Genomic DNA, 25,869 nt, shown 5'->3' with positions numbered 1-25,869 from the left:
CATATGCTCCCAAACTCTTCTCATGCATTGTGAAATGACGTTCCTCGCGAAATCAAGCTATTTGCGATAAACATAATGACGATATTTTATTATCAAAATGAGATCCTGGAATTAATAGATTTGAAAAATAATGCCACATTATAATACACCCTATGTGTGCCATTCATTATTAGTTCTATTGCATGGTAAACGTTCCATTTAACGGTTCTATTTAATGGCATCTTATAGTGTGCACAGACTATTGACATTGAAACTCTGACTTTTTGAATGGCACAGTGATAAAAGATGGTAACAGCGGCTTTAGGTAGAACAATGGGTGTTATAAAACAAATATATTAATATATCTTGTATATTCGTTGAATGGGGAGGAGATTTTCATTTGTTGAAAATATTCTTCCCAATCAACTCATGATATGGGTGATACAGAAATCGGTTCAAACAATAGATTACCTCTTTCATCATCATAAGCTGTACAACTGTGACTTTTTATCGCTTCTTCTTGAGGGCAGGCTGCTGCTGTACGCCATTCAAATTCATACATACAACCGTCACTGGATTTACGGGTAAAAACAGGAGCACTCTCTAGGTCACCTTAAATCAAATAAAATTTAAAGAATGTACATGTTGAACAATAAAACATAATTGAAAGAAAAATTATAATCAGGGGACCTGGGAGACAATTACATTTTTACTTTGTTGTACAGAACCAATGGAAATAGTGGAAGATTTTCAAATAAGGGGATCCGGGCCTACAAATTGTGAAATTAAATTAATTATAATAATCCTATTGAATTTCAAAATGTAGGGGGAGGTGTGGGGGCATGCTTCCCCAGGATGTATTTTACATAGTAGAAAAAACCTTTAGGACAGAAAAAAATCTGCTTTAGGACAGTTGTATTAAAAGAACAGCATATTTCTTTTAGAGAGCATGAACAAACCTCAACCTTTGACCTCATATCTAAAAAACCTACATACTCAGTTTAATCACAAATTATACTCTGGAAAATCCATGCCCAATTTCTGAACTTTCTAAAGTTTCAAGAAGGGGTTTATAAACTTCATTTATATTTAAAAACAAAAACAGCAATAAATGAAATAAGACATTAATTTGTAGTGGAGCTGTTGCTTGGTGGTTAACATGCTTGCCTTCCAATCCCAAGGTCCAGGGTTCAATCCTGACTTAGTGCCAGGGTTGTGACTCACAACTTTTTCAACTCCACCTCCTAAGCCTCAAATGAGACTTAATTTATAAGCAAAATAAATTATAAAATAGTTTATCCATCCTGTAATTGGAATTTTACTCACAGCTGGATGCATATGAAATAACAAACAAATATTACCTGGGCTACAGGAAAAAGTAATGATAGTTGAGATCTGTTTCTTGTTGTCACATGGTCCACCTTTGGTATATTTCAATGTCAGATGATTGTCCTCAAATACAGGTGATGATTTAAACACACCAATGTCCTTCACATCAGAACCCTCTTCAGAAAAAAAAACTTTTGTGTGTAAAATCATTTACTAAACATTAAAAACTTATTTCCTTTTCTAAACAAACTTTGTCATTTATCTAACAACTTTGTCATTTCTTGTTTTACTTCAATTTATGTCTTGGGGAGATAGCCTGCTTACATGCACTATATAAGAAGTAACTATTATTATTGTTTCAGTATAATTACAGCATTTAGTGAAATAATGCAAGGGTCCTTGGTTCAAATCCTGGTTCAGTCATAGTACCATGATTTTTGACAGTCAATACATCAGTGCCACTACCTTATACATTTTATTGTTTGTTAGGCAGGACAGTCAGATGCTCACATCACTATGACACTTGTGAATAAATAGCTAGCTTGTCTTGACAAGTTAGTGAAATAGTGTGATGATGTGAGATTTTTTTTCTGTTGTCTTGGTCAATTTATTCGGTTTTCTTAGGCTATTTTCGTGGTTTATTTTACATCAACATTTTCATTTTCACACTTGTGCTAAACAGCGCATAGAGACTATTTGTATTTTGTGCTATATAAATTTAAAACCATTAAACCATTAAACTACCTAAAGCATCATTTTACCATATTCTATGGTTATGGTTTGGTTAGGGTCCCATCATCACATGGGATGCACATGTGATGCTGAATCACAAATTTCCTTATGATACAGGACAAAAATACATTATTGAGAATCAGCTGTTATTTGAATATTAATTATTTTACCAATATAGCAGGCAGAGTCTTCTGTTCCACATTTTGTTGACCCCACATTTTTCGTCTCGTCTCGTACAATTTTGTCACACACGTTCAGAATAAACGTACCGCTCTCCACCTCGTCACTGTTCAGAGCGACCCAATTTTTACCTTCCTGATCAAGTAAGCCAAGGTCGTATCGTTTCTTTCCCACGGTAACCTGACACGTAGGGTGCTCGTGACAGGCATACCGTGTATGCCATTCAAAGAAGTACGTGCACGAAGTCTCTGTGATGAATGTTGGTGAGCCAACATCTAGCGAAATATAAAAACGAAGTACAACGTTATAAAGCATAAAGTACATATTATTTTAGAGTGGTAGCTGCGTGGGGGTTAGACATAGTTTTAATAAAGAAAGTGACCACTTAATAGGGGCAGACATAGTTTTAACAAATATATTGACCATCATTTGTTTCACAGGAAAGTTTTTAACAAATTTAACAAGCATTGTTTGTTTCACAGGAAAGTGAACAATATTCACACTATCAAACTAGACAAAAACAGTGTGCTGTGCCTAAATATGGCGGTGATATACCCAAATACGGTAGTGATATGATATCACTTTTTTTGTTGTCACATAAAGTTTGATAGTGTAGACAGAGCTTCAGTCTTTCACAGGAAAGTATCTCCTTAATAGGGAAAGAAGATTTTTCTGTATTCTGAAGGAATCAGATGCTGAAATATGTAATTGTCTAATGTACTGTTGCTCATACAACACTAACCTGCAGTTACATTGCATTTAAATGTAATCACAGATGTTCTCTCAAATCCGCTTGAACACTTATTCCCTCCTTTGTATGTGAGAGACAGCTCCCCATCTACATAACTAAATAAAAGAAACTTAGTTAATTTACATGCTTATTTACTTGGGAATGGAAAACAAGGAACTTTTCTAATTAATAATAACGTGATGCAACACTATGCAGATATTGAGGGAAATGATATTCTGCACACAATTAGATACCAAAGTGTTTGTTGGATGTGAGAATTTAGAAAGTAGAGTCAAACAAGAGAGAGGGCCCTATAAAAAGTTTTAAAAAGTACATCAAACTACAGAGGACGCTAAATACAATCTCTGGCATCTGCATTTTATAGTGAAATATGGATATAAGCTAAGCTTTCCAGATACGAGGACGGAACCTGTTTTGTGAAAATGCATGTTCTTATAGTTGCCTAGTGGTAGAGCCTAAATTAAAGAAATTTATACATCATCACGTAAAAAATATTTTGGAGAAAATAAGCGGGATGACCGAGACATAACTGGTGCTGACCGGGGTTCAATTAGACCAATCCCTGGTTAGCTACGAGGGCGTATCCCCTTACCACGATTTTTTTTTTTTTTGCCATTGTTGGAATTCCTTTTTTCGTATTAGTTTATGTACAGCGCTTAGAGGTTTTACAACATTAGGCGCTATATAAATCCAGGATATTAATATAATTAAAGTCTGCATATACCTCAGTGTTTGAAGGTTGTTGCCAAAGCTTCCAGCATTTTTCTCGACAGCATCAACATCAGGTGTAGCAAGCTGGCAGACACCTGCGTCTGGTTTACTATCACAAGCATTTTCGCATACATTCACATAATAATCATATCCAGTAGTCTTCACATGGTAGTTGCTACCAGCTTAAAATGAAGGAATAAGATGCTGAATTAATCTTAATATGGTATTGATGTGAACAAATAATGGTAGTGATGTGAATAAATATGGTGGTGATATGCCCAAATATGGTAGTGATGTGACATCATCGTGTCCATGGGCACATCACATTTTTTGTCACATAAAGTTTGATAGTGTAGAAAGTGCTTTATACTATGCTCAAAACAGTGTTTGGATTATGAAAAATGAGGATACATCTTCATGGTTAGCACACCCAGGACACCACACAGGATTTATATGGGAGGGGGGGATCAACTTGTTCCATGCCATTTAGGTCCTTGGAAATAAGCTGACATTTTAAACATGACACAATTTGGTTTATTATCCAATTAAAAATTGCCAATCTTTCTTGGTCATATCCTACTTCAACGTTTTATTAAAAATGTAATATATTTTTCTAAATAATTATATAAAATATCTTTAGGAACTCATTACCCAACTTTATGTAGAAGCCATGTCACTTCATTCATTCAAAGCGGGCATTCTAGAGACAAGGCGCGACAGATATCTTAACATTTTGCTAGTATGTTTAAATGAAGAGTTATTTTTCCCAAATGATTGTAAAATTAAAACATTACTCAGTATGATCTGTAAGTGTGAATCAATTTTATTTTCGGCATATATTGACTGCCTTATATTATAAGTACTTTCTATGAATAGATGACCAGTTGCGAACATGAAAGCCAGTTTTCATTTTCAATACCGTTTTAATTTTACACTTTCGGGATATTATGTCTCTCGGCAGTAATGATGTCGAAAGAAACATTTTGAAACAGAAACTAACCTGCTTTTTGAAGAGGAGCCAAGTCAATGTCAATCCCGTATTTGTCGCTGTCTAGAACACAGGTGTGCGACGTCAGCATCTCCGTTTCACATGCATACTCAGTCTGCCATTCAACTTGAAATTGGCAGTTGTAATCAGACGTCACAACTGGTGCTCGACTCTGAAATAATAAAAAAGTATTTATCTCAAAACTAAAATAGATTGATAATGTGATAATGTCATAATTGACAACAAAAAAATAATGAAACTAATTTTAATAGCATACTGTAGATTTTAAAATGTTATGACCTCTAACCCCATATACAGTATAGTCCTTCTTTGGGAAACCCACATTCAGAGGACACCCATATTAAAGGACACTTCCACATTTAACAAAGGAGGAAAATATATGTTTTAAAACAGCCGACACTATTCATGGAACACACGTTATTGGGTCTACTGAACTAAATCAAGCCATACAAAATGCTCACCTCCCCAATTCTAGGCCCCTCTCTAGGGCATATGAATGTAATCGTCGTAGACGGGTTGTGATTATTACATCCTGGGATATTTGTTTCTGCGTGCTCATAGTAAAGTGAGAATTTATTATCATTGAGACGAACAAACTCTCGATCCACCGGCGCGCCCATATTATACGCTGTTTTGGCCGCGGAACCATCACTACTATCAATGCGACAAGCAGCAGCCTCTTGTGGACAAGATGATGTCGACCCTTCTGCAAATTAGAAAACATTTGTTTTTTATTTCAAGATACATCTAACAAGAAATACTTCTAATGAATGTAATTACTAAAGCTCGGTCTACACTATCAAACTTAATGTGACAAAAATTGTAATGCGCCCAAATATAGTAGTGATATGCACACATATTGTAGTGCTATGACATCATCATGTTCATATATATTTTTGTCACATAAAGTTTTATAGTGTAGACAGAGCTTTAAGGCCATGCCTAATATAATTTGTTAACTAGTAAAATGGTACAATGGAATTAACACTTAAATGAGATATTAAAGGTTCAAGAACTGTAAGCTCTGTCTACACTATCAATGATGTGACCAAATATGGTAGTGATATTCCCAAATACGGTAGTGATATGACATCATGTCTATATATATGGACACATCACATATTTTTGTCACATACTTTAGCACCATATGGCATAAAGGCAATCAGGCTTAAATCTGAGACAAAAGAGTTCAAGACCTGTACCCTCTTAGAGATGTTTTTTACTATCATTGCCTTGTCCTTCGGATAGGATGTGAAACCCTAAATATATGCATATTGAAGCTTTAGTACAGTATACTATTCGTGCTCATCACATAGGCTCTCAACTGTGGTTGTTGTTAACCTGCAGAGGGGGTACTCTAATTACGCCTTCAGTATAAATTAACTTTTTCACAGCCACCTGTTTACTCTTTTAACCCGATTTATGAAATTATTTAGAAAGTTTTTTTTAAGTAATCATACACACTATTTATTGCAGAGACTGACTCATAAAACTTCTACAGTAAAAATCAAACAAACAAAAATCATACATGGAGTAAAAAATGTAGGTTACTGCAGTAACTGCAGTACAAAGAACTTACCAGCCTGTATATTTCTACAAACATTAATGTAGAAATCATAGTCACCATTGGAGACTGCCAAGTACCCTGAAAACTGTTTCACCAATGGCGTGAAGTCATGCTTCTTATTTTGGTTGTCATAAAGATAACACCTGTTCTCCTTCACCGCTTGATGATCGACGCGATCGCAAGCAGCGGTCGTGTGCCATTCAATGAAAAAACTGCACGCAGAACTTTCTAAAAGTATGGGTGAACCCTGTAATAATATTTAATAAATTATTAAATTCATTATTAAAGATGTATTGTCCCCCAAAAACATGAAAAATGAAGATTAATAAAATCATTCTTTGAATAGGCCATTTTGCAGTTTTAAGTTATTCACTTCTGTAAAAAGACAAACAAAACAGTTAATTTTAACCAAAAACAATTGTCTAACAGAAAATTTAGGTATTTTTTGGTTTAAATAACATTTTTTTCACGTAAATCATTTTTTTTTTCGATCCAGGTTTTGGTCAAAGTGACTATTACGTGATATGAAAAAGGCATTATGTGGGACATCTAAATCTTTAAATAACGTAAAAAAATATTGCTTGTTTGTCATACACCACCAACCTCAAAGTTTTAACCTAAAGCTCTGTCTACACTATCAAACTAGTTTGACTCAAATATGGTAGTGATATACCCAAACATAGTAGTGATATGACATCATAAGGGCGCATCACATTTTTTGTCACATAAAGTTTGATAGTGTTTCGTTTCGTTTCGTTTCGTTTCGTTTATTTATTTTTTCCACTCACTTATATATATATATATATATATCATTTACATTTACATAACATAACATATATTAAATGTGGGTGGATGGAAGTCACAGTAAGTTCACTGAACTTTAAGTCGTGACTCCCGTATGCCTAAGTATACTAACATTGCTACAGAGTAGACTAAAATATAAATATATAATAGTGAAAGTACATAAAATAAAGAAATAAAAAAAAATTTAAATTATAGAAGTTAAGATAAACCAGGCAATTATATAATATATGATAAAAGGGATAATGATAACAATTAGAGTACAATATGAAATATAATTAAATATGGTATAATAACAAGTATAACGATACAATGTAGCGGAGATTATTGAATACCAGGGTGAAGGATTTAATGCCATGTATCACCACCAAATAAATAAGGATAAAAGATCGGCGAAAATTTATGTAGCATATTCTGACACCATTTTGTGTTTGAAATTAGATTTAAAACTAGAAAAGGAAGATTTCTGTTTAAGTTCATTTGAGAGTGAAGTCCAAAGTTTGGGACCAAAATAATACATAGAAAATCGTCGAGCCTTAACATTTAAATTATCAAGGATATAATTGTTAACAGAGGATCGGGTTTTATAGGAATGGCGTTCGTCAATTCTTGTAAATAAAGCATTAAAATGTGAAGGCAGTAAATTGTTAGATAAACGGTACATAAATGAGGCAACTTGTAATTTATTTAAATCATAAATGTTTAAAACGTTAAATCTTTTAAAAAGTAATTTTGTATGGGCTCTAAATGATTCTCCCGCGCAAATCCGAAGTGCACGTTTTTGTAGTTTAAAAAGGCGGTCAATTTGAGTTTTCTCTAGACTTGTCCATGTAGACAGACCATTTAGGAAACTAGATTATTCAGTTACAATAGCACCTCTACTTTAGAATGCCGGGAAACACCTCTATTAAGGGGATACTTTCATAATGGTTTAACACTGTATACAGCAAACTCCTCCCAAGGCCTACATAAATGGCATAAAGTGTCCAATTTTTGTGTGTAGATTATAAAAATTTTCTTCAAGTACACAGGCTGGATGGGCTTCCTTCAAATGTTCCAACCGAAATGAATTAAAAATCGGGAGAGTATACTGCCACCAAAGTTAAGGACTGTGAAGTCTATCGCCACCAATGTTCAACATATGCACCTAGTGCGTAAATTATAATTAAAAACTTTTTATTGTAGACACACGACGCTCGCGTTGTATAATATCGCACTATCAACTATTAAGAAGTGGCGCTATACAATCTATCAATGCTATCAATTGTTCATTGTATCATTTACGATGATGGTACGTACGATGTGTGATGATTAAATTAATTTTTAATATTAACTTTTGTGGGAAAACTGATTTTCTATGGCCCTTTTTAATACAATAATACTGAATTTTATAGAAACATGTGTGAAACCAGGAGATATATTTGAAATTCAGGAGACCGGGAGATGATGTTAAAATTTGAGAGACTCCCGAATAAATCGGGAGGGTTGGAACATATGCTCCTTGAACCCGCCTATGATCAATCCTTGAATAAACCATACTTACAAGGCTATTACCACATTTGAAGTTTATACTGGTGTTGTAGAACCTCTTGGATCCTGAGGCTGATGGGCAAATGCCGCCTTGGAAATCCAATCGAAAGCCTCCTTTATGCTCAAATGTCTTTGGCTCTAATGTTTCGGAAAAATTTCCTATTACTGTGGCAGTATTTGTGTCATCACTCATACAGATTGAAACGTGTTCACTGCTACATATGCCATTTGGTAAGCTACCGCATGGGTTGATTGAGAAATGGACCGGTTTGTCAGAAATCTTAGTTTTTAGGTGCCAAATATCCCTGAAAATGAAATGAAACAAAAATAAGCCAATTTACAACAAATACATACAAGCTTCAGGAAAATACACTAGGAATAGGCTAGTGGTTTTATGCTAATGTCAATGAAGATTCATAAACGTAGCCCTTATGTATGGTTTTGGTATCGGGTGTGTAGAAAGCGACGACCTCGAATTGGACGACCCCAACGACCTCGAATTGGACGACCTAGAATTGGACGACCCATAACACGAAACCGACGACCCTAGCCTAGCTTAGGCCTAAGTGTGGTATAACATCCCGAAGCCGAACATAGCCAAATATCTTTAAACCATACCTTATATAATACTCGCAAGCAAGCAATTGATTGAAAAAATACAGAAATATCGCCATTTCATACTGAATGTGTCGACACGAACAAACGAACAGATATGGAACGCCAAGAGTGCATCATTAAAACTGCATTCGATCCGATTAGCACACGAAATACCAGGTCAAAACGGCCCCTTTTTCAGCGGCGGGTGAGAAGGTTTGACCGTATACAATGCATGTGTGAAATGTAAAGCTTTTCTTATGGCCCTCCCCCCATGCACATGTTCGCAACACGCTGCTTGGTAGGCCTATAGTGTTCGTTATAAGAAGACCAGATGTAATTATACGTCCATGGTTTAACCATGTAATGTATAATATTTCTTTCTTTTTAATTTATTTTTAATATGTCGAATGCAGTTTTAATGATGCACTCTTGGCGTTCCATATCTGTTCGTTTGTTCGTGTCGACACATTCAGTATGAAATGGCGATATTCTGTATTTTTTCAATCAATTGCTTGCTTGCGAGTATTATATAAGGTATGGTTTAAAGATCTTTGGCTATGTTCGGCTTCGGGATGTTATACCACACGGCTAGGCTATAGGGGTCGTCAGTTTCGTGTTATGGGTCGTCCAATTCTAGGTCGTCCAATTCGAGGTCGCCCAGGTCGTTGGGGTCGTTCAATTCGAGGTCGTCGCTTTCTACACACCCTTTTGGTATCATGATAATAGGCCTAACTACCCCTATAATACTGTAAACCTACCTAGAATTATTAAAATAACAATATAACTAGTAGTAGTACACAGTCACACACACAATACAGTGATGATACACAGTGTGTAACAAACGCTTTTAATGTATTGTAGGCCTAGTAGTTAGCCTACTAGTTCTTTAATTCACAAAACATACACTAGACTAGGCTTAGGCCTCCGAACCAAAACAAAGAGCAGGCTTAGCTAGGCATCAGCCTATTGTATCGGCGCTACTGGATTCACCCGCTACTGCAGCACTTTCGTTCACCTCCAAACTTTTCAGCTGAGTACCTAGGCTATCTATCCAGGCCTAGATAATTTATATTCGCTTACCATGCACTTATTGGCGTCAGATCATATTTTCCTGCCATGCACTGTGTAGTTGAATGTGTTTCATTAATTGTTAAACAAATAATAATGAATAAAAACAATATTAATGAACAATTTCCGTGAACTACCTCCGGACGAAACGCCATTGTTATGAAAAAAAGAATTCGATAAATGGTCACGTGAAATTATGTCACACACGTGATAATATTAAATGTCAAGGCCACCACCACCAACATGTGATCGATTGTTGGGATTTTGTTTCCAATAGGTCCGCCCTCTAGTTAGTAGCCCTAATTAAATGTTTTTAAATAAATATAATAATCTATTATGTAAACGGATGATATTTTATTGGTTAATTAAAATCTTTAAAAACGAAGAAAATATAAAAAATCGTTTATGACTGTAAGATACTATAAGATGAAATTGAAAATTGCCTAAAGATATTGATTGACGTCATTCATTGATTAGCCGGCCAATTATAGACCGTTCTCCCGATTATAACAAAAAAATACTTCTGCTGCTTATTCTGCTTGCATGTTCCGCCAAAATAATTATAAAAAAAATTTTAATTTAAGCTATGACCAATTTCTTTCATTTCTTTCTTTCATTTCTTTCAATTGAAAAAACGCATATGGAACGAAAATTATCAATAACATATAATAAATTAAGAAACTTTAATTCAGACATGGGGCCGGAATAATTAATATATTTTGGTTCTGTTTTTTTTTTTATTCAAATGAGGAGTTCTATAATTAATAAGGAATGGTAAAAATGAATGGATGAGCAATACTACGGAATTGAATGATAATTATAATGCAATTGTACAAATAATGCTATAAGGTGAGAGCTGATTAAATACTTTCACGAGCCGAATTAAGTCGAGTCAAAATAAAGAACATTTCATCTTTAGTTCACCGAATGGAACCAATAGGACTAGTATGCTAAAAAAAAAGGACGGGGTGATTTTCTCAAGTCAAGTTAAGTTGTTCCATCCATTCCAATAATGTTCATATACACGTAACGGTAATTAAAATATAGAATCTATGTTATTCCTTGAGCTTTGGTTCCCTCGAGCGACGCAACGCAAGGATTTTACCAATCACCAGCGATGGGTTACGGAACAGTGGCCGGTCATTGGTCAACTCGCTTGCGTTGCGCGTACGTCCTTGCGTTGCGTCTCTAGTGGGAACCACGTTTTATTACCATTTACACAAAGCACGGAGCGGACGGGCGGTTTCCTCTAAGCATGGACCTATAAATTCATTTATAGGTCCATGCTCTGAGGATAATAGATACAGGTTCTACGTGGGACAATTGCTACGTGGTTTTCCGCTCACCGTTAAAGCTTGGTTCTCACTAGCGACGCAACGTAACGCAACCTACGCAAAATGCCCTTCCAATAATTGTGTTTGAAATCAAACCTGCGATGTTTGAAGCACTATTGCGTCGATACGTCGCTGCGTTCTAGTGGGTACCACGCTTTAAGCGATAGTTCCCACGCAAGGCGCAACGTAACGACGTATTGACGTAAAGTGCTGTATTGCGTAATCACAAGTGAGAACCGACGACGCAATAGTGCTGCAAAATCGCAGGTTTGATTTCACGCAGGCGGGGGAAAACACAATGATTGGAAGGGCATTTTCTTACGTTGCGTAGATTGCGTTACGTTGCGTCGCTAGTGGGAACCAAGTTTAGAAGGACGCATGTGTGAAGTAAACGAACGACCAAGTAATGAGTTGAATGCACTTTACACCACATTTTATTTTCGACAAGTTTTATTGCACGACACAGGAATTAGACTAATTAGATTAAAAATCTGAGTAGAGCAATCTGAACAATCTTAACTTTGACGCGTTTTTTTTAAACAAAAAATTATTTTAACTTTATTTACAGTTAAAGAAGCTATTGTTAGAATGAATGAAGAAAAAAATGCATACTGCAGGAGAACCTTCTACAGTACTTTGGGACACTCATATTTTAGGACACTTGTCCGTAAAACGAGAGAAGTATTGTGTTTTTTTACACATACGGCCACTCACATGGAGGTATAACTCCATGGGCCACTGTTATTCAGGGGACTTTTTTAGGGAGAGGGGCCCAAGATTACCCCCTAATTACTTTTTTTTCTACACGCAAAATCCCAAAATATGAAAATAATATAATATTTAGTTGAATTAGTGAATGAGTAAAAGATACATAAGGCAGTTATATTTTAATATAAAATTTTATATTTTAATTCTTGTAAGCTTTTGTTAAATATAAATCTTGGTTCCCACTAGGACGCAACGCAAGGACGCAAGCGCAACAAAAGTAATTTGACCAATCACAAGCGACGGACTATCAAAACTGTCATTGGTCAAACTACTTTGCATTTACGTGCCTTGAAAATCATTGTTCCAATGAAAAAATCTAATTACTGCAGTAACTGCAGCAAGTAAAATAATTTGTACATGGTTCCTTATACCTATGAACAATATTTATTTTATAACAACTATATACATTATTTTTCTGCTTAATAATTTACACTTTTAATCTACTTTTCCTGTTTTTAATAATTGTAGAGCTTTCTCTAAATTTTCAACGGCTGTTGGAACGTCTTCGTACTGTAAAGCACTCCCGGCAAACTTGCAGAACTTTTGCGCTTTGGCAAAGTCAGAGATAGAAAGTTGAACTGTAGAAAAAGATACATCACAGTACTTTAAACTAGTTAAAAAGGCATTTTAACATAATATTGATTTATAATTTTATATTATACCTTTTCAGGTATTTCACTTTGTACAGTATGAACTAGGGTGCTATTCCCCAATTGTTCATTTCTTGGCTATATGCCAATTATAATCATTACTTTCTCTTGATATATTTGTTTTTTCGTTTAGTATAATAACAAAATTCGCAATTTTCAAGTAATCGTCCTGAATTTTTTTTAAAGGTATATCAACAGAGAACATGCCATGCCAATTTAAAACAAAATTGATAATATATTGATGTCATTATCACCACAAGAGTTTATTCAAATATTAAGTTATCTGTGTCTTCAGTATGAGCTGAAATATAAATATTATTGTTGCTTTCTGCATTTTTGACAAGTAGTCAGCTCGGTTTTTGAGCGCTTTATTTGTTTCGCTTTATTTGTTATTGAATTAATAAGTGTCTAAAGCATTGTCTAAACAATCAAACTTTATGTGACAAAAAAATGTGATGTACACATATAAGGACATGATACTGTATACCATATTGGGCATATCACTACAATATTTGGGCAAATCACACTTTTTTTGTCAAACAAGTTGTGATAGTTTAGACAGAGCTTAACTTTACTCACCACCGCTAGTTGATTGGTCCGTGGGTCCTGGTATCCCAATCTGTCCACCCGACTGTTCAGGAGTTGTGGGCGGGGCGTGAGCTCCAGGAGGCATTAAGTTACTGGCAGGTGGAGGGTAACTTGCAGATGGGGCTTGGGGAGGGTAGGATGGTCCAGGTTGATGAGGGGGAGGGTACATTGGTTGCTGTGGTGGAGGGTATGTTTGTGTTGAGGGAGCAAAACCAGCTGGTGGCGGTGCGACACCATCTGCTGGGGTATTTGGAGGTTGTGAATATACTGGTGCACCCACTGAAAAAATAACATAAATTAATTAACTATCCATTAACAGTAAATCTAAAGGCAAATTACTAAAAAATGACAATGTTGTGGGTATCAGTGGCTGGCGCAAGATAGGTAACTGGGTGAGACGTTTGTAATCCATGGACGCCATTCCGGCAGACAAATTTGAACAGGAATAAAGTCGTTGTCAAGGCAATTTCGTACGATGTTTCGGTCAAGGAACGAAGTTATCTAACCAGGCATTTCAATGTAAACACACAGACTTAATCGTAAAGTGTCCAGATCCCAAAGAAACTTTTATTTTACTTCGTTTACATAATTTCTTCCCTTTTCTATGAATCAATCCTCAAGATGGTTAACCACAGATACTTCGAGGCGGACCGCAAAATTTAAACCATTTACATTTAAATCACAATAATAAACCTCTGTCCGCCCAAATGGCGTCCATGGATTTACTGGGCGCGTAGTGTTATAAGATAGGAGCTTGGCAACAGTTACCTATCTTGCGCCGCTATACAATCTTTGGTATCAGTGGCTGGATCTCATTTGAAATACAAAATAAAATAAGCAAAAGATCCAATAGTCAATTCATTTTGCCAATTAAAATGGAAATAATAAAGTAAAATAGTGAATAGGTTTGTTTGTATACGTTACCTCCACCCTCTTCATCCAAAGGTCCTGGGTGCGGTGTTTCTCCTTTCTTTAAACAGTTATTTAAGTAAGTTGCTTTCCATTTAGCATATTTCCTATTTGTTGCCAACTAAAAGAAAGTTATTATTATTATTGAGTCATATTAAAGTATAGAGGAACCCCTCCTTTGGGACATCTCTATTAAGGGGACATTTTCTAAATAAAAAAAAAAACAAAGGGAGATACTGATTGTTTTTACACTACATGTACATCCTTTCTAAAGGGGACACCTTTGTTTTGTCGTGTTTTTATATATTTAGGTAAATTGCCAAGGATAAAAATAAGCAAATTCATTCACTATCCTTAAAGGTGGCTATCATGTTCACAAGAGACAAACATATACAAGATGCTCTACATAAACAAAGTCTTATTCTTTGGGAGTGGAGTTGTAATTTGTCATTAGAAAAAATCTTGGCAAATTTAAAGAAATATTTATTCACACAGGTTGTTCTCAGTGATAGGAGCTATGCTAAACTTACCTCATCTGATAATTCACCAAAAGTTTGCATAATATCAAAGAGTAATCCTGCTTTGTAAAATGATTTGACTGTGTTTCTGAAAATGAATTATTAATAAATAATTCAATTACAGAAATATATATCTTGGTATCTTTATTTCACTTTAAACATTTCAAAACAATTCACTAAGTCAAATAAAAATCTGTAGTGCTCAGTCAAAAAAGCTGGATTGAGGATTTTTTTAGAAAATGCCTTTAATTAAAAACATCAAAACAAACAATTAGAAAAATCTACAACAAAATTTAAGCAGCAAGATTGAAAACGTTAGTTGGAGGTGAAAATCATGGTTGACGAAACAATTAAGAATTTATCAGACTAGTTAGATATGGAAGTGGGCTATTATTGTTATATTAATGCTGATGCCATAATGACATTTATTTGTGGCCTTTCATATACTTGAACCAGGAATGTGGAATCATCAAAGAGTGGAGTATACCTACTGTACATGGTGAATGTCGCTCAACAATATGGTTCAAGTGAACCATAAAACCTTCTATCTCTGGGCCTGAATGTTATTAATATAATGTAATTTCTGTGTTTTAATCAAATTAAATGTGTCAATTGTGGTAATTATAAAATGTGTTAAATTCAATCTTTGGTATTTATCATAAACGTAAAAGTATTTATTACTCACTTGTTGAACCTAGAGGCTCTGTCCTCATTGTCGGCAAAAAGAAATATTTTTATAGCGTAATTCTCGACATGAACTGATCCTACGACGTCACTTGACACGACTTCATCATTTCCAGCGTCTTGAATAGTTTTCTTACACTGAAAATAGAGAGCATTATAAAGTACTGTACTTTAAAATACATCAACAGCCACCCCCAACCTATTACTTTTCAAGTGGTCATTTTGTCCCAGTTACCTTTTCTAAGACATCCATCAGACCAAACAAAAATGCCTTGGTTTCTGGAGATCTTGGTTGTTTCATTTGCATAGCTGTTTCCATTGCATAACGTCTAGCTGAAGGAAACAAATAAAATAATTTAAAATACTACTTGGCCATTTTTGGCGTTTTATCATAAAATGCTTTTAAGCACTAATCAGTAACGCGTTACGTAACACAGTTGACGCGAATTGTTGTTTGGCACATGCAGTAAACCAAATTAAAATCACTGACTTGACTGTAGAATTAAACTCTAGACCTAGGCCTAGTAGTAGTTGGCCTCCCTACCCTACCTAAAATTCTAAATTTATTTGACTGTGTTAGTGTTACTTAAAAAATGCAAGAATATATTTTATATCATGAACCTACTACCAGGCACTACCGGCCATAGATTACGTATAAATAGAGGGTCCTGTTAACGTACTATAATAAAATAGTGTAGACCGATAACGACTCAGTGAGCCGGTCCGGGCGTTGCCGTCCGTGCCCGTTCCGGTCGTTGGTTGTGCTGCTGTCCTGTGAGTTGGGCCTAACTGAAGTGTGATTTCTAAAGCAAATATTACAAAATGTATGATTGTAAGGCGTCTGAAATGTATCAAAATACTATACCATAATATGATACAATCGGGTCCCTTGTGTCATGTTCCTTTGCGATTAGAATATACGGTCTAACTTGTTTATAACAATCCGGTACAGTTATGTCCAAGTCGCTCGCCATCTTTAAAACTCATGAGAATGACGTCATTCTAAATTTAATCGAAAACGAGGCCCAGGGATTCCCTCTCCCACAGCCATCGAAAAATACTTACATTTTTAGACAATGTTTATCCAATGGCTCACTAGGTATATCTGTATGGAACATGGGCATATAAAAATAAAATTCCACAATATCAATAGAAACTTAGACTTTTCACAGCCGACATTTATCCTCTCTGTACATATTTTACTGTACTGTGTATTTTACTTTGTGTTTTAACATTTTACTGATTTTGTTCTATTTATATATTAAGTTGCCATGAGAAAAACCAATTTCAAATCTTTCGTTGATAACTATTTGACAATAAAGTTATCTCTGTATCTTGTAAATTAGATAAATAAAAAAGAAATGTTTGTCCATGCTGAAGATAAGTTTTCTTAATTATGTTACTATATATGGTATAAATTGCATTACTCATAATAATTATTTGTATGAAGTAATTTCATTAATATTCAATACAAAATAGTAATGTAAAATATTTTTGCAATGAATAAAAGTAACACCAACAGTTTTCAATACAAACAATATTTATTTAGCTTCCTTTTCTCAAAATATCAACATTTTATATTTACAATAAAACGAAAAGTATAGCATTTTTTAAACTTCTTTAAATATTAAGATAATAATTATACAATATTAATATTGAATAAATATGGACGGAATAAACTCATATTTGGTATAAATCTTATGACATTATGTTACCGTGGTAACATAACAACACTAGGAACACACAAATCTGTACACAACTGTATTATTTATATTCTTAGTGAAACAATTATAAATATGGACGGATATATTTAAGCATTTTTAAAATCTTAAAGGACACATTTTTTAAAGTTATTCAATCAGATATGTGTACACCTGAATTATATACAATAAATATGTTTTAAAATATGTATTTTAACAATTTATTTGGCTCAGTTTAAAGTGCATCAGTACACAATGTGTGAGATGGAGACTAAGGTAGCATGTAGAGAGCCACCAACTCTAACCCTCTTATAAAAAGACACTTTTTTGTGTCTCAAAGGTGAGCCCTTAACAGGGGTTCAATTGTAGTACAATATAAACAAAAACTAAAGCTTTGTCTGCACTTTGTGTGACAAAAAATTGTGATGTGCCCATATATGGACATATTGATGTCATATCACTACTATATTTGGGCACATCACACTTTTTTTTTGGTCAAAATGATAGTGTATACAAAGTTTAAAACAGCACCAATACTATTATTTATTTTTTCCTTCCACTCTTTTTGGGGCTTTTCTTTCCTTTAGGACTCTTTTTTCCTTTTGGAGAGGGCGATCTTTTCTCTGCTTCAGCTTTCAGAGCAGCTTCCTCAGCGGCAATGGCCTCAAGACGTTTGCGTTCTGCATCAAGAAATTTTTGACGATAACCTTCTCTCGGTTCATTCAACTTTCGTCGTCTTTCGTCCAATTCCGTCTGGAGATAAAATGATAGAAATTAAGCAAAACTTCACAATGAAAAAAAAAACTTAATAAAACGTAATTTAATTCTTCTTACTTGAAGTCGTATACACTCTAAAAGTTGTTTCTCTTTTGCGTTGTTTCTTTGTATGCGGTCCTCTTCCCGGCTTTGACAAAGTGCCTCACGGAATGTTCGATATTTCTGAATCTGGGTCATCTTCTCCTCCTGTTGCCTAGCAACCTCCTCGTCATCTTTCAATCTTGGCGATCCAGTAAAATTTGGTGGTCTGATTAAACAGAGAAAGCAAATATTAAATATTACAAACCACTAAAAAATATTACTGTAGTTGGATGCAAAAATAAATCGGGAAAACAATGCATATAAGTCTATACCAGTACCTTTGATAAGGAGTTAGGTCAACGGTCTTCAACACCTCTTTTGGGGGAGGAGGGGGTGGAGGTTCATTTGTCAGAATAGCTTCTGACGGCATCTGCTCCACCTCAGTGGATGCTATATCTGTTTCACCTGAAAAGAAAGGATACGTCTTATTTCATTTAGTTCATCCAAATTCAGAATCTAATAATGGTACAAAATTAGCATTATGTTTTACAGTACAATTTAGAAGTACAGCAACTATAGACAACTTAACTAGACTTTGATTTGATTGATTTATCACACACAGGCACCCATAGTTCTAATATTCACAAACAAACCACATTGTGCAATAAGGTCTTGCACACATTTTAAGGAAAACATGCTAGTAGAGTTTCAAGCTTGCAACTAGGATTTTTACAAGGGTTTTTTTTCCTTCAAGAGGGGCAGTAAACGCAATATTTAGGCCTATTTACTATCATTTCTCCTGCTATTTTGAAAAAGTATTATAGGAAAAAAGGGGTTCCTTCAAACTCTTGAATCCCCTTGGGCTTGAGTTTTATGAGATCTTTGCCACATACCATCTGCAGCAGCAGCTGGGGCCGCATCAACAGGTTCTTCTACTTTGATCATGTTCTCCTTAAGGAACTTCTCCCTGGCAGCTCTAGCCTTAGCAGCTCTTCCCGGTTCTGCTGCTTCCCATGCTTGCTTCATCGCTCGGATCTGATCCTGCCGCTCTGTGTCCTTCTTTATTTCAACCTCTTCCTGCGAGAAAAATGAATTAAAAAATTGATGTTGAATTTTGTTGTTAATAGTGCTTAGTGAAGTCGGAAAATACAAAAGAAATGTAATGGTATAGTCGTTATTTTGTTGTCTCTTAAAGATCAAGTATTATAACATCACTGACTGTTGGAGTCTGGTCAAGCACAATTCTTAATGTCCAGTTTGGTTTGGTAACATCAAATTGTTGAGAAGATGGTCTTGAGCTTCCTTTCTCCTTGTCTTTATCCTTTTCTTTCCCTTTATCTTTTCCCTTCTTCTTCTCTGTTCTAGAACTGCCTTTATCACTCTTTGGAGTGCTAGGCCTGTCTTTGACAGCTGAAAGTAAAATAAAACAATGTATTAAAGCCTACCTTCTACCAACCAAACACACTTTGTGCACTTGATAGAACAAAGTTCACTTCTCAAAAAAGTAGAGGCACTGAGAGACCCTTAGGGGAGATGGAAGCCGTTGTATGTGTTGTCCACACCTGTGCAAAAGGAGTAGGTGTTACCACAATGTGGACAAACTACTGAGTGTGGCACTGAGAGAACCTTAGGAGAGATAGAAGCCGTTGTATGTGTTGTCCACACCTGTGCAGAAAGAGTAGAGGTTACCACAATGTTGACAAACTATTGAGTGTGGCACTGAGAGAACCTTAGGGGAGGATGGAAGCCATTGTATGTGTTGACCACACCTGTGCAGACAATTCCTGTGTAAAGCCAGCATATATTTCATTGTATGGTTTTATTTATATTATTTGGTGAGGTGAAATTTCATGTGTGTATTCTAAAAGTGCTTTAACTAATAACCACGTGCAGTGTACTAACTATGTAATAGCCACAACTAATTTTAATATTGTAAATGATTTTATAGTATACTGTGTTTGTTTTTATTTTATTCAAGTGTTGAAATAAAAAGCAAGATACTAAAACTAATGTGCATTACTAATTGTAATTTGTAGCCATCTATGTGATTAAAAAGAACAGACTGAAACAATAAGCATTAAAGTAAGACTATAAAAATACACAAGTGTGTTACTGCATACTATAAGTGGTGTAATATTAGATGTTTATCAAACGTCTATACAGGTCTCATCCCAATTAAGGAACCCCTCTAATTAAGGACCACCACTACCAGGGCACTGGAGATTCCCCTATCTTTTACTATTAGTTACTCCCTCTAATTAGAGACCAAAGACCACAGTTTGGGTGGACCCAACTGAACATTATCCTTTAGAATGTTTCCTCCAATTAGAAACCATGTTTTGGCCTCTTTCTTTGCATTGGCCAAAGCTCCAGACAACGTCGCTAAAAAGTTAATTTTCTACCACCAAAGAATCTAAAAAAATGTAGTTTGCTGCCAAATTTTAATTTTGAATGGACGAATGAGTTCAAAAACTAAATAATAATTTTTTAAAATAAGCCAGAGCCAAAGTCGCTTAAGAGTTAATTCTCTCCCACCGATGAATATTTGCCTAAAAAAAATTAGTTTGCTGTGCTGCCAAATTTAAATTTTGAATGGACAAATGGTTACTAACAATTTGTAGAAGTATGAAAATATACAATATTTAGGAAAACTTATGCAATTATTATTATTTCTGCAAATGACGTTTTTAAGAAAAAACAAGGGTACATTTGGCAGTAAACAAATAAGTTGTTTAAAGCTTAGTTCCCCTACAGACGCAACACAAGGACGTAACGCAATGTTGACCAGTCACAAGTGATGGAATATTCAAACAGTCGTTTGTCATTGGTCAACTCACTTGCGTTGTGTCCTCGTGTTGTGTAGTGGGAACCAAGCTTTAGGCCTTATTTTTGTTAAATATAATATAAAGAGCAATGAATGATAAAGATGCTATTGCAAAAAAGCTGAAGAAATCTATTTTGAATGAAGTGTTTTATAAGCTGTCATTGGTTGATTTTTTATTCTAAAATTTGCCTTTTCTTGTCGTAATAGAAGGTAGCGTTAATTCCTGTGCTTTGTTTATGTCTTCATCTGGTACATCATTTATAATTGGTCGATCAACTAAGCATGCAGAAATAAAAACAACAAATCACAGCAAACAAAACACATGTTTAAAATAAAATTTAAGTATATTTGATTCCTCTGAAAAACAAGGAAATAGTTTTAGGATGAATAAAAAAATTAATTTATAAATAAATGTTTAATTTCGTTCAACTCTCTTTGTTCTATTTCATTGTTTTCTTAAACTCTGTCTACACTATCAAACTTTATGTGACAAAAAAATGTGATGTGGCCATATATGGACACGATGATGTCATATCACTACCATATTTTGGCATATTACTGCCATATTTGGGCACATCACACTAATTTGTCAAACTAGTTTGATAGTGTAGACAGAGCTTTATAGATAAACAAGCATCGATTTTAGGTAAAATTGAAGTTTATGCACTATTAGTATTACAACATATTCAAAAGCACACACAGATAGTCAATTAGTGAAGAAAAAACTTTACAATAATGAAAACAGTAAAAGATGGTTTTCCATGACGGGACAAATATTTTGATTACACTACACAACTAAGTCAACAGATAGAATAGCTTTTTCAGAGCAATATTCAAAAAGTAGTAGTCATGCAGCGCCCTCAACTTTTAAGTTGTGGTGTAAGAATTTGTTAATTTTAGAAGAATTTTAGAATACAAGTTTATTTCACATAAAATAATAATAAATTAACACTAAATATTGTGTGAGCAAAACATGGACATTAAGAACAATTTAATAATAAACAGTGATAAACACAAGAACTTTTTAACTAAAGTTGATTATCAAATATCAAACTATTACCTTTTAATTCCTGTTTCTCAAGTTCTTTCAGTACTTGTACAAACGCCCAACTACTCTCAGATAACGGCCAGCTCTTATGCAAAACTTTGGCTTGGATAATGTATTTATGGGGCTGTTAAGAAAACAGGTTAAGGGATCAGATGTACTGCAGTAACTAAATTACTTCCAATAACTTTACTGATTTTAGTTTGTTTCACTGCCATAAACAGTGTATGATTACCAGCTGGCTCAATATTGCATAAATAGGTTAAACTCTGTAACTCAGTATGTGACAAAAAAATGTGATGTGCCCATATATGGACATGATAATGTCATATCACTACTATATTTGGGCATATCACTATCATATTTGGGCACACTTTTTTTTGTCAAACTAGTTTGATAGTGTAGACAGAGCTTTAAAGAGTAAACAAAATGTTGTTACTGCAGAAGTTACCTACCCTTATTAACTCAGCTTCGCTGCCATCTCCACCCTCATCAAGCTTGTTCACATTGTCAGAACTTGCTCTCTTTAAAGACAAAGAAACATTATACAATGTTAATAACAATTGGGTAAAATACTAACATGTTGAACTGTTGCAGTGTAAAAGGTATGTTACATTTTAAGTGTACACTTACAGATCCTCTGCCACTGCCAGCAGACGGCTGCCTTCTCTTTGATGTCAGACTTGAACTGCTACCTACACCTCGTTTAAGAGCTAAGGAAAAGAAAAAAAGAACTGCTAATATGTTCAGAAAATGGACTATTGAAGGAGTGGAATGGAAGAAAACTGTTTTGCAGTAGAAAAAGAGCAATATTACTAGATTACATAAAAGAGAAAAAGAAGAGAAGTTATGCTTAATTTGCTTAATTTGAATAAATAGCCTTACATGACCGACTTCCGGATCGACGTTCATCCTCGCCAGGTTCTCGGTCTCTGAAGAACGTGAATGCAGGAATGACGGCATGACCTTTACCAGTGGTTACTGCGACCTCTTCCTCATTGTCCAGCACTCGTAGACTGATGTAGACATCTGGTTTGGATGTGTTCATCTGTATACTGGCTATGTGATCTTCTGATGGCTTCACAGAGTATCTTTACACGAAAAAATACAACAATTTCAATTTAAAATTTGATCAAAATACAAAAAATCTTCTTAAAAATGTAAACCCAGAGATAAAAATATCATTAATTCCAGAAAATCAAAAATGTACCAACTGATGTTAACTGAGAGGTCATGAAAAGCATAGCCAACCAATAGAAGGTGCTATGACATTATAAATTCAACCATTAGATAGAAGTTGCTATATTTGCAACAAGGAAATATTCAATTCTCATCCAATGATTGCAAATTAATCAAGCCAAATATGGTTGGAAAAACAACCTTGCTTAACTTTGTAGTCTCATTTTTTATTTTGGTTATCGTGGTAGAAATTGTATTAAATTGTAGCTCGGTAGCGTCTATGGTCTGTAACATCATACCTTAAAATAATATTCTCTTTGTTTGGTACATAGTAATCCTTGATTTCCTTCACACTAAACATGCTGTTAAGGTTTTCTCTCATTGGCTGAGGGAGTGGATTAAGCGAGCCAATCAGACGCATCCTCCATCGACCATTTGCCAGTGGCATATCGGTAGTTCGTGCTTCAGCAACAAACGTGTAGCCACGCTAAGAAAGAAAATTCAATAATTGATTAATTAGTCATTAGCATCAAGATTCACCCAATAATCATTGGATAGGCTATAATTGTGTCAGTATTTTTCCATAGTTAATTTGAGGATGAATATAAACAATTTCATACAAAAGTTTATTTATTACATATACATGTACATGGCAACCACTGTTCTACAGTTGCAAACTTTGCTTATCAATTGCTCTCCTTTACGCCCATTGTTTTTAACATTTTTTTTTTTCTTTTCCCATTGTTTTTAACATTTTTTTTTTCTTTTCCGCCCTTCTACTTGGGAAGATGTTGTGTTGTAAGACTGTTTAAAGTTGTTATTTTATTTGATTTAATCTGTGTCTATTTTAATTGTTATTTTATATATTTGTTCACTCATAAGCCAGAATTGGCTTGTCTTGTAAACAAGAGAGTGATTAAATAAACGAAAACATATTATTTATTACCTTGTTTTTCTTGTAGTCATAAGGTGCGACTCTTTGGAAGACTCTTGGTATCTCTTCACCCGTGTCGTTGTTGATCACTCTGAGCATGCAAGTTGGGATGGATGCGTACAGCTTAGGAACCAGAAGAAGATGTTCTTGCACAAAGAACACATCCCTACCGATTTTAATATTAAAAAACAATAATATTGTGTTGTAAAACTGTACAAATTAAGTATTACAAAAATGATGATGTTATGATGACCATGTTTGTCAATCATAACATTTTATAAAATTACGCTATTTTATAAAATCATGCGTATGTTACGCTGCGCAACTCTGCCGACATCTTCAGATAAAGGGTTGTATTCTGGTAAAGTTACAAAATGTTCTATTTCCAAATTTTAGAGATATGCTGGACACAAAAATCGTGGAAAGAAAGAAACAACAAAGATGAAGAAAAAAAAAGATCCTGACAATCACAAGGTTTATTTAAAAATACAAATATTTTGGTACATAAGGAGATTTACCTGAAGACAACAAACCAGGTATTAGGTTGCTGGTCAGCATAGACACCCTGATAGTCCACGTAACTGACTTTGTTCCATTCATCCTGATAGAAAGGAAAGTGAGGCTTCAAGTCAGGATCTATCTTAAACATTCTCCTGCAAGAGAGAAGAAAAACATGGCTAAACATCAGTTAAAATAAGAAGAAAAACATGGTTAAAATAACATCATGAATTGAATATTATATTGTTGTTTTTGCAAACGACAATGTCATAGATATTTATCACGGATTGAAGCCTTTTCCTCAACATCTTACTGTTTGTTTGTTGATGGTCTTGTTTTATCCCACTTTGCAGCATGGATCTCCAGTTAGAATGATTGTTTGCCAACTAAGGCCAGTGTGAAGTTGGTATTCCAAAATCATCAACACTGGCCTCAGTTGGCAAACAACCGCTTTCATTTGTGTGGTAAGCAAAAAACAAACAAACACATTCATGACTTTTAAACAATTCAAACTTTCTAATCTACTATAACTATCAATGTTGAGAGACAAAAATTTAATGTTCTTTTAACAAAATTTCCAATTAAAAATAGGTAGGTATGTTTTCTTTTTTCTTCACTTCTTGTTCTAGCATCCCTAATGGTGGTTGACATCTCTTGCTAATCACTTACTGGTGGTAACAGACAGTTTCTTGTAAGAAAGATATAAGTGTAAATACCTAAACAGCTGCAGGGCATTTTGTTCCAAATTCTGTTCAACAATAGCCCATGATTTTAGAAGATTCTCCTTAACTTGAACATTCAGTTCTGTGCCTATTGTAAGATATTTCAAACAATTAATATCATACAAGCATATAATTTGAGAATGAAATGACATAATGCCAATGAACCTGAGTGGTATGTGAAAAGGTGTCTGTCTGGCTAGCAAAACGCTTTACTCTTATGGCTTTGTCTTTTGTTTGGGGTGTGAAGCCATTGGTCTAGTATACATAAATAGGCCTAGGCCGCCTACACATAAAGAACTTGGCACACTGTACAGGATTGTCTCCAGTGTGCTCATCTTGGTAAAAGTTCGGATTACTGAGTTACTACACCGATTGTAGTATAGGCAGTACAGCATTTTTCAGTATAATAGGAAACTCAGATTAGGGCTGTTGCTAGCACGGGTTTATAAAAGGCATAATAACCA

At 34.7% G+C, this 25,869-nt stretch overlaps 4 protein-coding genes across 12 annotated transcripts in view; all 4 read right to left on the bottom strand.

Moving 5' to 3' along the window:
- LOC140055308 (cation-independent mannose-6-phosphate receptor-like) overlaps positions 1–5,392 on the bottom strand; it is a 51,106-nt gene extending 45,714 nt beyond the window's left edge. Inside the window, exons 1-7 of the mRNA XM_072100615.1 lie at positions 5,153–5,392; positions 4,683–4,842; positions 3,696–3,864; positions 2,963–3,066; positions 2,211–2,495; positions 1,341–1,484; positions 451–591 (exon numbers count right to left, since the gene is read on the bottom strand). Coding sequence (XP_071956716.1) covers positions 451–591; positions 1,341–1,484; positions 2,211–2,495; positions 2,963–3,066; positions 3,696–3,864; positions 4,683–4,842; positions 5,153–5,311 — 1,162 coding nt within the window. The 5' untranslated portion in view covers positions 5,312–5,392. The remainder of the gene's footprint in view (positions 1–450; positions 592–1,340; positions 1,485–2,210; positions 2,496–2,962; positions 3,067–3,695; positions 3,865–4,682; positions 4,843–5,152) is intronic.
- A 794-nt stretch (positions 5,393–6,186) lies between these two features.
- On the bottom strand, positions 6,187–10,428 carry LOC140055309 (cation-independent mannose-6-phosphate receptor-like). The gene is made up of 3 exons (XM_072100617.1): positions 10,267–10,428; positions 8,603–8,894; positions 6,187–6,505 (listed from the first exon to the last, which is right to left on the bottom strand). Exons 1-3 carry the CDS (start codon positions 10,407–10,409, stop codon positions 6,239–6,241), a joined length of 702 nt encoding a protein of 233 aa, XP_071956718.1. The 5' UTR covers positions 10,410–10,428; the 3' UTR covers positions 6,187–6,238.
- A 1,430-nt stretch (positions 10,429–11,858) lies between these two features.
- Positions 11,859–16,684, bottom strand: LOC140054159 (vacuolar protein sorting-associated protein VTA1 homolog). The gene is made up of 7 exons (XM_072099046.1): positions 16,571–16,684; positions 15,941–16,038; positions 15,707–15,843; positions 15,034–15,109; positions 14,519–14,624; positions 13,586–13,873; positions 11,859–12,934 (listed from the first exon to the last, which is right to left on the bottom strand). Exons 1-7 carry the CDS (start codon positions 16,677–16,679, stop codon positions 12,792–12,794), a joined length of 957 nt encoding a protein of 318 aa, XP_071955147.1. The 5' UTR covers positions 16,680–16,684; the 3' UTR covers positions 11,859–12,791.
- A 629-nt stretch (positions 16,685–17,313) lies between these two features.
- LOC140053847 (androglobin-like) overlaps positions 17,314–25,869 on the bottom strand; it is a 53,460-nt gene continuing 44,904 nt past the window's right edge. For 7 of the 9 annotated variants that reach the window (XM_072098560.1, XM_072098558.1, XM_072098564.1 and 4 more), the window contains 14 exons: positions 25,400–25,493; positions 24,704–24,838; positions 24,198–24,351; positions 23,551–23,738; positions 22,958–23,163; positions 22,706–22,785; positions 22,528–22,596; positions 22,088–22,199; positions 21,217–21,303; positions 19,423–19,613; positions 19,097–19,280; positions 18,542–18,668; positions 18,240–18,429; positions 17,314–18,158 (listed from right to left, as the gene is read on the bottom strand). In XM_072098560.1, coding sequence (XP_071954661.1) covers positions 17,949–18,158; positions 18,240–18,429; positions 18,542–18,668; positions 19,097–19,280; positions 19,423–19,613; positions 21,217–21,303; positions 22,088–22,199; positions 22,528–22,596; positions 22,706–22,785; positions 22,958–23,163; positions 23,551–23,738; positions 24,198–24,351; positions 24,704–24,838; positions 25,400–25,493 — 2,027 coding nt within the window. In that variant the 3' untranslated portion in view covers positions 17,314–17,948. The remainder of the gene's footprint in view (positions 18,159–18,239; positions 18,430–18,541; positions 18,669–19,096; positions 19,281–19,422; positions 19,614–21,216; positions 21,304–22,087; positions 22,200–22,527; positions 22,597–22,705; positions 22,786–22,957; positions 23,164–23,550; positions 23,739–24,197; positions 24,352–24,703; positions 24,839–25,399; positions 25,494–25,869) is intronic. The other 2 variants (XM_072098559.1, XM_072098566.1) reach the window with 2 other exon arrangements.

The sequence above is a fragment of the Antedon mediterranea genome, chromosome 7, assembly GCF_964355755.1.
Source record: "Antedon mediterranea chromosome 7, ecAntMedi1.1, whole genome shotgun sequence".
NCBI classification, from domain to species: domain Eukaryota; kingdom Metazoa; phylum Echinodermata; class Crinoidea; order Comatulida; family Antedonidae; genus Antedon; species Antedon mediterranea.
The sequence above is the reverse complement of the archived record's forward strand: the minus strand, read 5'-3'. Positions and strand labels throughout refer to the sequence as shown.